We start from the raw sequence: 12336 nt of genomic DNA, 5'->3' as shown, positions 1-12336 counted from the left end.
TGAGAATTCACATGAGGGTTTCAGAGGTGGAGGCCAAGAAAAACACACAAAGAGAATTGCAAGAAAGAACATTAAAGTTAAAGTGAACTTTATTAACTTTAATGTGCAACACCATGTGATACATTTAAAGCTCTGAAGTTTTTTTTTATACCTTTGCGAAAAAGGTTCTTAAATAATAAAAGGCACTGATTTGTTTCCAATACAATCAAAGTACACCAATCTCTTAGGGAACTAAAATAAAATACAAACATCCACAGCTGCTGAAGTCTTCTGAACTTTGCAAGGATTTCTTGTAGAAATGCTAAAATATTTACAGGAAGTGATTTTCTTAATCTATAGAACCATTAAACGAAAAAACTACAGCAGCAATGTTAAACATTACTGTATCTTTAACATTTAAAAAAAAAATAATATTACTGCACACTTTCAGTCCACGGGAGAAAGGATGGATATCACCTGGGAATGTTTAAATATTTTACGTTAACTTTCGTGAAATATTTCATGAAATATTTCACAGAAAATATAACTCTACAATCAACAATCAACATATTCTACATCTAATAATACAACACTGTAGACTACAGACTGTTCTAAGAACAGCTGGTCCACTAATAACGCAACTCAGAAAGAACAGCTACAGCTACAGACCTGCCCAAATCTAAACCCAAAATCCTACCGGGTTTTCTCTCCTACCAAGTAGACAAGTTTGACCTGCCCGGTAGGACAGAAAACCTGGACCTTGGCCCCTTAAGTGCTGGATTCAGGTGCCTCTGCACTTGCTTCAATCTTGTGATTCACAGACCGAGGTTGCTGGTTCATCTCCGCTTTCCTGGTGCAAAATCTTTTTTTTTTAATTGTCAGACACTCGTTGTTTTACAATCAAGGCCTCCCAAATGTCTTTAGCTAACAACTAAACCTGGATATGTTGATTCCAGGATTTCAAAATTAACAATGAAATAAAGAATCTATAATAAAAGAGAGACAAATGAAGGAAAAGAAACAACAATGGAGAAACAACGATGGGCGCCAGGCCCAGGTCAGGCTCACTATTTGCCATGCCGTGCAGGTAGTCCCTCTACAGGCAGCTTAGCCAGACTTAGCGCAGCTAAGCTTCAGCTAAACTGTCAGATCACGGCATGGCCAAATATGTCGGGACCCAGTTTAGGAGTATAAAGGCTGGCACTGGAGGGGCTTTTATTCCTGGTCTTTAGAACTGGTGAAACAGGACAAAACATGATGCAACATAAATAGGAAACTTGTTTAGCAGTGTAAGAAAAATGACTGAAAATACCTCTTCAGCTTCGAACACAGTCTTCTGTGTCTCCAGCGCTGAAGCCATTTACAGAGACCTGCGAGGTCCAAAGAGGAAGGGAAGGAAATTTGAAGACATTAATGAAAAGAGCAAACCAAAAGGGAAAAAGATGTGTGTTTTAACTGGCAAACATTCAAATCTGAGCTCACTGGCCAGAGCATAAGGCTCCCTTTCTGTCAGTGACGGCTCTGCAGGCTTAATAAAGGTCATCTGCGCCATTAAAAACTGGATAAATACTCGGAAAGAGGTTAAAACTTGATGTGTAGGAAATAAAGTGCCATTTAAATGTGGAAAAAGGACCTTCTATCTTCATCATGAAAGAAAGGTGACAAAAAGGTTACAGGATGAGGTAAAAAACATGATCAGTGCAGTTTATGTGGCTAACGTGGTTAGCTGCTTAATCCAGGTGATAACGTTTGTTTTCATACTGACCTCACTTTGTAGCAGCTCTGCACCCTCAGACAACTGCATGCTGGGTAAAGTGGGCACATGGGACATGTGTACTTTGGGGAGATTGTCCATGCTATAAAGACGAGGCCGTTTAATCTGGTCCTGGCTCGACAGAGGAGTGAAGCTGTTCCGGCGTAGGAACGCCGGTGGAGCAACATCTGTTTGCACTTTGTTCTTCATGAAAATAGTGATGGAGACAGACACACAAATACAAAGATGAGTGAAAGACAAAGTCACGTGATGCAAGGGACAACAAATTTCTATTTCTAACCACCATGTCATATTGGCCTCAGATGACTGGACAGTTAAGAGTTCCTCAGTAAATGTGGTACCACCCTCTCTGTGGTCAACAGTCTGCAGCAGCACATGTGGACAGGACAAATAAGGAAGTCGGTGTGCGTCGTAACACTGCTTTAAAAAATAATTATTCCCAGACCCTGTCCACTCCAGTCTGGTTTTCACTCCAGCTGTTTGTGATAAAAACCCTTATTTGTTGTAATAACACTGTTCACCTTACAGTAGTGTGTGTTGCAAAATAATAATCTAAGAGTGTGTGTGTGGCCACACTGAGCAGTGATTAAGCTCCAGAAAAACAGGAGTGCAGGTACGAATCAGACATTTCACTTATTTTAGTTGTTTAACAAGGGACTCCTGCTAAAGAACCGTCTTCTGCAGGCTAACCTTGCATAATTCTAGCTTGAAAAGTTAAAAATAGCCAGAGGAGTTTATCCAGTCATACTGTACAGGTCAGACTGCACTGGGAAAGTCAGTCTGGTGGCCAGAACCAGCCCACAGAGCCCTGGCCCAGGAACTGGAGGTGAAGGACAGTGAGTTTCTACTGGGCTTTAAACAGAAAATTCAGTGGGTTGTTTCTGAATGCCTCACTTCAAAGACTCCGTGCCTGGTGTGCCAAAGACCTGCACCAACACCACAGCCCCACCAAGCATGTCAGCTATGCCAAAAATCTGTGATTGTGAACAACAACAACTGAGATGCAGAGAATGAAAGATAGAAGGAGAAGCTTACTAAAGGTCTGTCCCTGTGGGTGCTGACAGCGTCCACCTTTAGGTCGAATGTCTCCACTTTACAACCTAAGGGGGAAAAAGGAATCAAGGATCAAGGTTCCAGAAGGAAGCAGGAAAAAGTGGCTTAGTTAGCGGGCTTACCGTACGCCACGGGGGTCAGTTTCAGGACCACATGGAGGGGGCATTTAATGTAGGGGAGATCATCTGTGACACACAAAATAACAAAGTGAGGTGCTTGTTTTTGTGGCTGTGAACAAGGGGATTTTTGTCCTGTAACAAAGGTGCATTACATGGCTTCTCTGTCAGGGCACGTCCCAATGTAGGCGGGTGAACAGAGAACAAAAACAGCACCCACCCTGATGGGATCAGCTGTGGTTTAGACTTCTTAACACATGTTGCTGTGGTGACCACTTCCTGCACCATCTGGTGTTAGCCTCCGCGTTACCTGTGACTCCAGTTGAACCTCCCAGTTTTTAATCAGCCTTATTTTTTCTAGATTTACACTTAAATAAAAATGTAGCTTACTAATTACACTCTTACACTGGAGTTGTCAATGTAGGTTCTGGGCGGAAAGTCTGTAAACCCTTGTAATAGGCGGGACCAGAACCAGATTTCTCCCGGGATTATTTGGATATTCATTCAAGTTAGCGAGCACATTTTCCCTGTCTTTCTGACATATTCCACACTGTCCCTGTAAAAAGGCCACAGTAACACTGCTACAGAGAGCGGCAGCAGGAAAATCTACTCCTTTGTCAACTGTCTCTTCTTTACAGCCACAAACGAGATCCAGTAATTCCAAGTAGAAAACTCTTCTTCCTGATCCTCCCTCTCAGAAAATAGCAGTAGAGCGTGAGCAGCTCTCCTGATGAGCCCGCTTTTGCCCTGATGGAACAGCTCTCTCATGGCAGGCAGTATAGATCTCCATGGCAACCACTGAGTTGCTGTGGGCGTGTCAAACCTCTTGATTAAAAACCTTTGCTAGGACCCGCCAGTTTCCTCAGAAACCTTTCCAACATACTGGAGACCTTCGCCAACAAACACTCTGTCAACGCTCTTTGGTGCACACAGGCTTTTTTGTTGCTTTTCTTTCGGAATGTTGTTCGATAAATATTCGTTTTAAAGCGACAATAAATATCTGCCTTTGATGTGTCTGAAATATTGTTTTGCTGCAATTTGGGGTTTTTGCACCAGGCCATGCAGATCGCAGCGCCCAGAATCAAAACAAGCTCTTCAGCACCAATCTGGCACCAGAAGCCGCCCCAGGAAAAGCCACTTGAGAGGACTCGGCAAATATATCTCTAAAACAGGTGCTGTCTCGGACTGAATTAATTTCCTGCTCATGCACCGAACCTGCACTCTTGTCCAGGAAGTAGGCGAGCAGGCAGCGCATGACGGCCTGATGACAGATGACCAGCACATTGCCCTGGCGCTCCAGCTCCATGATGACTGGTTCCAGGCGCTGAACCAGATCCTGGTAGGACTAAAGAGAGGAGAGACGGACTCAGAGATATGTAGAAGAACCAGAGCGTGAAATGTGAGGGACAGGAAAAGCTGTTACCTCCCCCCCAGGGTATCTGTAATTGTACTTGTCTGAATCCCTCATAGCAAACTCCTCCGGGTATTTTTCTTCAATCATCTTGTACGTCATTTCTTCACACACACCCTGAAACACAGAACAACTGAGGACACGCCCTCACCCGTCCACCCTGTAATACATCAGCGTACGTACAGCGTCTATCTCATTTAGAATCTTCCACTGCTCATAGGGAACTCCCAGCTCCTCTGCTGTCTGAATGGTGCGTCTCAGCTGGCTGGTCCAAACCTTCAGGTCTGACAGTTCATGTTCCTCAACAAAACCCCTCAGAGCTGCCGCGAACTGATGGAGAGAAAATATGTGAGAGTAGATTACTTATTATCTCAGTGGGAAGTAGGAAGCCACTATCAGGTGCATGTTCCATGACTATCAATGATTGTGTTCATATTTTTGGAAATAGAGTATATTTCAGAAATGTACAGTCATCATATTAGGGTACCTCTCGCCCTCTGCTTGACAGTTCAGAGTCCCCCCCAATGCGCCCTTCCAGGTTGTAATGGGTCTCTCCGTGGCGGCAGATGTAGATGGAGTGGGAGTGCACGTGGATGTTCATCAGGTAGTAGACGATTTTACTCTGGATGTAATCCTGCACCCTGTTCACCAGGAAACGACGGCCGACGTTGATAACCTGGATGAAAGACAGGTTCCTGGAAGGGGATATCAGAAAATGAGGCATGCAAACATCAGTGATATGTGACTGAAGGATATCTTGTTCTTTTAGTTTAGTCTAAACACACACGTCGGAACTTTAGTCAAGGTTCAAGAAGAGCAAAACCTTGACTGCACAAACAGAGATATTGAAAATATGGAGCTGTTTTTTAGGATAGATGAACAAAAATGTGGGAAAAAAACACTCTTAATCTCTCCTATAGGCTTTATATATATTTCTGTGGTATATAAAATGCAAACATGACTGTGTCACCGTTTCAGTGATCATAGATCTGACTCTAACTAAAACGTTCCTTTATCTCCACCTGCTGGATAATCTCTGAAACTGCACAGCCATTTCTAAATCAACGTCACATAATTTAAAGGAAGTTCGACCTGAATGATGCTTTGTTTAAGTGAATGGATGTTGAGAATTGTCCAAAAATGTGAAAGAATGATGTGTGCTACAAATATGGCCAACTACCTCAAAATGGGTTCTTACGTGTCATGATCGTCTGGATCTAATGGCTGGTAGGTAACTTTGTAGCACTCTATTCTCTTCAGAAAGTCCTCCATGACACTCTCTCTGTCCCTTTCAGGGTAATCTGGACTGGACACTTTCACTTCCTGTAAAGGGACATTTACAGGGATGATACAGAGCGACTTATTAAACGTGTAAATAAGTGAAGTTACTTTAGCCTAAAGGCTGGAGTGCATTTTTTACCAAGATATTTGTAGCGATGACGTCCGGATCGTCACATAAGGATTCTACAAAAAACACCTTGAAAAGCAAACAAATCATTGGAAAATCAAGATTCTTTTGAGTCAAATCATAATCTCAATCAAACTATCAATATATTTCCCACTTTGTAGGCATTGTCCTTTGCAAAGTTAAGGATGAGCTTCCTCCTCTCTCTGGTGGTGTTGGTGGCATCAAAAACCTGAATCAAACCACAGGAACGACATTTCAGAAACACAATTTACAATTCATCTGTAATAAGAACACACACGATCAGATATTTTGCTGTATTCTCACAGCGATCTGGCCTCCCTCCTCATTCAGGTAGGTCTTGACATCCTCCAGAGCCACCAGAGCACACTGTCTGCAGAGGGAGAAGAAAACTGATCACTGCAGCAGATCGCACCCTTTATTAGGATTATAAAGTCCTAAAAAACATTTACTTTCTAATTTCCATGGCTTCTTTGTTGTCATGTCTGAAGAAGTCGTAGGACTTGTACGACTGCACTGCTTCCCTTCGATAGACACCGAGATTAAACACTGCACGAGGAGAAAGTGGAGGCAAAGCATGAACAAGACCGTGAGTACGTGCTTAACCAGTTCTTCAGCTTGTGTAGCAAACAGGTAAAATAACTGGCTCGATGGACAAGGTGGCAAACACACCTTAAGGCCCAGCATTTTCTCTTTTTTTAGATAGTAATGAAGAATTTAATTACCGGTCAGAGCTCAAACCAATAAAATCTCCACTTGACTCCTATTTGACCTTGAAACTCTGGCCGCATTCATTAACGGACCTTTGGTTGGCACGCCGATCCAGTTGAGGTAGCGCGTCAGCTTCTTGGACATGTATGTTTTCCCTCTGGCAGGTAGCCCAATCATCACGATCACCGTGGGAGAGTTGGTCATGTAGGAGGCCCAAGCTGCAGGTTGGACACAGAGAAGACACTTGATAACCTGCATAACTGGTGTGTTTGATAATGAGCCGTGTTATTAAATGTTTCCCCTAGAATGTTGCAGAAGGGCAGACAGGCCAACTGCAAACACACAGAAGGAATGTTGTGAAGGAATCTAAGTGGCACCTGCACTGCCCTCATACCAGCCAGTAAAGCTTGGCATTTCTGTCATGCTTCCGCCGACATCTCTTGATTGTTGGTTAATATTTCCCAGGGTTGCTGCTGGTTTGTTAATCTGGCCTAACCTTGTGTGACATTGAACTGAAAACATTCTAGATTATTCTTTTTTTCTCTGGCGCTGGGGAGAAAACATGTCTCTCAAAACAAGGACAGCAAGACAAGACATGACTCATAAGTCTTAGAGCATATTTCTTTTTGCATTCTTTAGATAACAGCTTTTAGAAGGTTAAATAGTGGGTAAGCTTCAGTTTTTTAGACTCATTTAAAACTCCACAGATCTCAACTGTGAGGGGGAAATAAGTCCTGCAGGACAGTAGCTGGTCACATATTCCTGACATAGCAGCGTTTATATGTGTAATATTTTCTTTACTATTACATGTGTGCATAATGATGTAATCAGCAGTTCTTTCAGCCTTATCGCACATTTTGATATATGATCAGTGTACATCAACATGAAGGTAAAAACAGCCTGCAGTGGGGTTTTATTGCATCATATTGGAAGAATAAAGAGCACGAAGTTCAATAATGCAAAACTGGTGATATAATGAGTCACATTTAAAGAATGACAAACCCACTCACAACATTTCTTGTATGAGGCTCTGAGGTCCGTCCTTTTGGACTCTGCCGATGCAGGTTTGGCAGCCATGGTCAGTCTGATCCAGGTCCTGCTGAGCGCTTGCTGGGGGTGGGGGGGCGCTTGCTGGGGGTGGGGGGGCTGAAATATGAGCTCAGCACTGTTGAGGAGAAAACTGCTGCATCACTGTGGTCCCTCAATAATAGCAGCCAATAAAACTATAAACTATAGCAGAATATAGTAAATAAAAATGAATGCTCACAAACTAACAGCACTAATATGGTTTGAAATGCTGAGGAAATGCAGATTTGCCCAGATTGTTTGTTGCATGCAAAGATTAATGCAATTCAAGATTAAATAAAAGAATCCCAAAGCAACTTGTTGACATGTTCTAATACAATTTATCTAAAGCCCGGCCATAAACTGATTAAATGATCAGTGGAGTTGGATATCAAAGACTAATATAATATAAGGCAATGACATTGTGAAAGGCTGCACCTTGTAAGCTTCGGAAAGTATAAGAATTGTTCAGCACTTACTTTGAGTTTTTATTAAGTTTGTATTAACACTACTGTAGTAATGCGCATAAATGTGTAAAAGATGGCACTAAAGCAATAACATAAATAAATTTTTTTTTTTAGGTTTATCATCTCCGCGTTGTCAAATCTAAATCTGCCAACAGGGACATCAAGGGGCAGGAGTCGTTTATCGGGTGACATCTATGAGGATACGTCAACGTCACGGTCAACCTTGGTGAGTTACTTCTGCTATACTGAGACAGAACAGTCGAATAAATAGACAAGGACAGCCCAAAACAACGGAGAAGGCAACCGCGAATGAGATAAATTTTTTTAAATGAGCCTACCGCAGCTTCTTTAAGGTATTTACTTCTTTTTTTACGATGCTGCCATCTGCCCGCCTTTGGAGAACACCGGGACAACTTGTCGGATGTAGTTTTAGCCCCGCCTCCCGCTTCCTGATGCCGAAGGTACGCTAGTGCATAATACTTCCGGTTGCAACTTCCGTCTACCTTTCCAAAATAATTTAAATTTTAAAAAATATTTCACATACCTAGGAAAAGAAGAAAACACTTTTAGTCCGACAATATTTTAGCAAGGCAAGATTGTATGAAAGTGCAGTTAAATGGGCGCTTGAATATGACGCTACATTGTCTGCGTAAAACACATATCTAGCCAGCGGAGGGCGCTGTTTCTCAACAGTTCTCACACATAAATGATTATTTGTTAATTATCCATGAATATATAAAACAAACACATTCCATCAATTTCATTATATCTATTCTATTTGACCCTGAAACAGCAAAAACTTATCAAAAAATGTTTAACTAAGAAACAGAATGATTTCTTAAAAGTGGTACATTTGGCTACTAAATTGAAGTTATTATTAGGAACAAGACCATGTTCCTAATATGACCATGTACCAAGGTGGACCAGTTAAATATTTTGCTGAGCTTTGTTTTATTTAAGCCATAAAACAAAACAATCGAGCACAAAAAAAAGAAAAAAAATGCATCTTTGGGATCACAAATAGGAGTTTCCAGGACACTATACCTAAGGTGTAATTCAGAGAATTGAGGTAATTTGTTTAAGACATATCCAAGGAAAACATACATGCATTCCAAAATGGAGTGGCATTCCCTTTTAATTCTACAGTTTATTTCATACAGAAAATATGCCACATAACTCAATGCAGTCACAATTCATTGTATTCTCTTTAAAGAAGCTAACCTCACAGTGTCTAACTATTACATGTTAACATTAAACAAAATCCCCTTTTCTGCAAGATATGTGCTTATATTGGAAAATAATGTTCATCATACAAGATAATCTGGAACTGGAGTTTTTGCTCATTTTCCTAGCTGGATCTCTAGGAGGGTAAAGTGGATGTGTAGCCAGAGCAGGTACAGAAGACAGAATGGGCTTGTCCATTAAGCATCCACGGCTCTATAAATTCTAGAAATCCCTTTAAACAAAGTATTGCCTCGTCCACACGGTGGATGAAGAGCACATCCACGTCATCTGCCTCCAGGAGGTGCACGCTCTCCTTAACATTTGTCCATTAGGTAGCCCTTTAAAACTCAGGAAGTACTGGTAAACTGAAAATCCCTGATCAGGTCGGACTCTCTGAAAGATTCAGTGTGGGGGTAAATAAAGGGATCTGGCTCTCGACGATGTGAAAAGTGGGACGTTCCACTATCACAGTTGTTAACTGTTGTCCACAGCATCCTGAATGTCCGACACAGATTCAGGTAACTGGCTAGACCCAAGTTAAGTAGCAGTGAAAAAAATCACAGGATTTTCATACATCTTTACATGTAAGAAGGCCATGCTTTGAGATTACACAGTACAAATAAATGTTCTAACCAATACCGATGATTGGCTTGTGTGTAATATTAACTTAGCAGCTAATATTACCATCATAGCATGAATGTTGGATAAAAGACAGCAAAAATGATGACCAGGACATGTAGCAAAGGGATGTTTAATGATTTCTTTGGACAATGAAATGCACATGTCCATAATTGATGAAATACAAATAATAAAATAAGAAAACTAACAGCTAAGTGCTCTGTCAGCATTCCCATTTCAACTTCATTTCTCAAACAGAAAAAGAAATTAAATTAAAAAAAAGTAAAGGTGTCCAGAGTGCCACGCAATGACTGCCCAGTAGGGGGAGAGCCAGCTCTTACATAAAAAAATAATTACACGAGTCAACCTACACTTGTGCATGAATATTTGCCATGCTCGGTTCCTCACGTACCCTTGGCCCTTCCCTTCTAAGAAAACCGAGACATGGAAAATATTCTACTCCCATAATCAAAGTGGCGCAAGTCCAGACAGAGACGGCCTGTCTGGAGTGACATGAGTGGAGAGAGAGAGAGAGAGAGAGAAAATAAAAACTACTGACAATGCTGACAATGGAACTAATGATCAGATTTTTTCCTTTTAAAAAAAAATCACTTAAAAAAACCTTTAAATGCGAGTGAAAGATTGATCACTGCCATGTTGGCACCATATAAATTTCCTTGCAGCACCATAGTTGTAATTACAGAAGTCAAGACGCGTTTCAGTTCACTTCATTTTAGATGCACCTCCTAAAACACGCCGCATGACATTTAAACAATAATAACAGATGTACCACAGATCTTCTTTCTCCAAAAGTGGGTGGGAGTTCAAGCTGCTAGAGAGTGGTGGAAACTTCACTACGGCAAAATGCACCAAAGCACATTTTCCTCATTACTGAATACATATCTGATCATATGCCAATGGCTCGGAACATTTGGTTCATAATTTTATGCTTGCGTAATAAATAATCCATAGTGGTTTGTACAAGTTTGAGTCTTTGACCTGAGTTTTGAGTCATTTCAAGGGCAGTCAGTTCAAAATTAACAATCATCCTTCGTGGCGAGAAAGTCTGAAAACGCTAATTGAATAATCTAAAACAATGTACCATCTGTATTATTGGCTCCAATATTATTTCATTATTGCTATGTTTTCCGCGTCCTGTCCAGTAGCGAGCGCACCCCCACCCTAACGCACAGTCTGCTGAATGGGAATGCCATAAAGTGATGGATGTTGGTCCTGTTGGTCCTCTACATCCCACCAGGATGCAGTGAAAGATCAGAATGACTGGGAAGGAAAAGGAGGGCGAACTTGATCTGGGATGAATGGAAAGTGCACTGATCAAGTCGACGTGGGCTGTAAAATGCATACGTTTCATACATTCCTCTGTAGCCTGCTGGCTCGGCAGTCACTCTCACATCGTGTCACAAACACGAGTCAACATAAGACTTAAGGATGGGTCTCCACAGGCAGACTGTGTAGTGTGCATTTGTGAAAAAGGAGTGTGAGGTGGAGTGAATGATTGCATCAAGTGCTAATATATTATGACAATACGTGTACTCAATCTATAAAAAACTACCTCGGTACTGAACACTGACCTCTGTCTAACAAATAATCTGGTATACAACATTTACAAAATGAACATCGTAATAGTGAGATATCTCTAATATATATGCTACTGCCTTCTTCTGGTTCTCTGATTAACACCGCCTGTTAAGATTTTACACACTTAAGCATACACACCGTGCCTGAGTGGCAGTCGAATAGGAACAGAGAACAGGAAGACTCCGTGGACAGCGAGTACACCTACATATGTGTCCTGAGTGTGTGAATGGTAGCTCAGTTCATAATCCAGGCAGCCAACTTGCCAGTAGACTCATCAGTGATGGGTGTTTTACGAGAATAAACATCCAGGACTCTTCCACTCAGGTACAGGAAGTCCATGTCCAAGCACATTTAAGACAGTCCTGAATAGCATACTTTAAGAGATAATTATTATAATCTCAATAATAGTAATAATAATGGTAATAACAATAGTGTCATACATCTCTCAGGATGATTGAATCCCATGGCAGGCGGCTGAAGATCTGTGTGTGTTGCCCTGTGATCTCCACGCTTCTGTCATCAGCTGTGCTGCGATGAGGGGTCGGCCTCTGTGCATCTGTTGTACTCTGTTCAGATCAGTTTGTGTTTGTGTCGATGAGATTCTGAAAGGGTCTGGAGCTGTTCCGCGATGATGGGCGCCGGGCCGATCTCAGAGTCGGGTCTGGGCCTCGGGGACGTAGATTTCGATGCTGTCGGCGCTTTCTGTGGCGGAGTTCTGTCGTACTGACGCTGCCCGCTTCGCTGCCATCAATCTTTTCCTGGCCTCTTGCCGCTGCTTGTCCACAGCCGAGTCTACGCTCCTGTCCTTCCCCGTCGACAGCTTGGGCTTTGATGGCTTCTTTGGCACGGACGACGGAAGCTGCTTGTTTTCATCCTGAGGATAAATCAAGAGG

At 42.0% G+C, this 12336-nt stretch overlaps 2 protein-coding genes across 6 annotated transcripts in view; both read right to left on the bottom strand.

The window, feature by feature from the left end:
- Positions 1-71: 71 nt before the first annotated feature.
- On the bottom strand, positions 72-8463 carry LOC101079128 (6-phosphofructo-2-kinase/fructose-2,6-bisphosphatase 2-like). 3 transcript variants are annotated; one of them, XM_011602640.2, is made up of 17 exons: positions 8341-8462; positions 7481-7635; positions 6563-6688; positions 6212-6308; positions 6066-6132; positions 5896-5970; positions 5754-5810; positions 5532-5656; positions 4821-5028; positions 4517-4663; positions 4346-4450; positions 4138-4267; positions 2929-2991; positions 2789-2853; positions 1745-1936; positions 1292-1349; positions 72-1213 (listed from the first exon to the last, which is right to left on the bottom strand). In XM_011602640.2, exons 2-16 carry the CDS (start codon positions 7545-7547, stop codon positions 1296-1298), a joined length of 1578 nt encoding a protein of 525 aa, XP_011600942.2. In that variant the 5' UTR covers positions 7548-7635; positions 8341-8462; the 3' UTR covers positions 72-1213; positions 1292-1295. The 3 variants fall into 3 exon arrangements, with proteins under 3 accessions (XP_011600942.2, XP_011600943.2, XP_029690145.1); XM_011602641.2 differs by having other exon boundaries at positions 7484-7635; XM_029834285.1 differs by lacking the exons at positions 72-1213; positions 1292-1349 and adding an exon at positions 2037-2116 and having other exon boundaries at positions 1804-1936; positions 8341-8463.
- Positions 8464-9959: 1496 nt separating this feature from the next.
- dlgap4a (discs, large (Drosophila) homolog-associated protein 4a) overlaps positions 9960-12336 on the bottom strand; it is a 45415-nt gene continuing 43038 nt past the window's right edge. For all 3 annotated transcript variants that reach the window (XM_029834281.1, XM_029834282.1, XM_029834283.1), the window contains one exon: positions 9960-12317. In XM_029834281.1, coding sequence (XP_029690141.1) covers positions 12093-12317 — 225 coding nt within the window. In that variant the 3' untranslated portion in view covers positions 9960-12092. The remainder of the gene's footprint in view (positions 12318-12336) is intronic.

The sequence above is a fragment of the Takifugu rubripes genome, chromosome 3 (assembly GCF_901000725.2).
Source record: "Takifugu rubripes chromosome 3, fTakRub1.2, whole genome shotgun sequence".
Classification (NCBI taxonomy): Eukaryota; Metazoa; Chordata; class Actinopteri; order Tetraodontiformes; family Tetraodontidae; genus Takifugu; species Takifugu rubripes.
The sequence above is the reverse complement of the archived record's forward strand: the minus strand, read 5'-3'. Positions and strand labels throughout refer to the sequence as shown.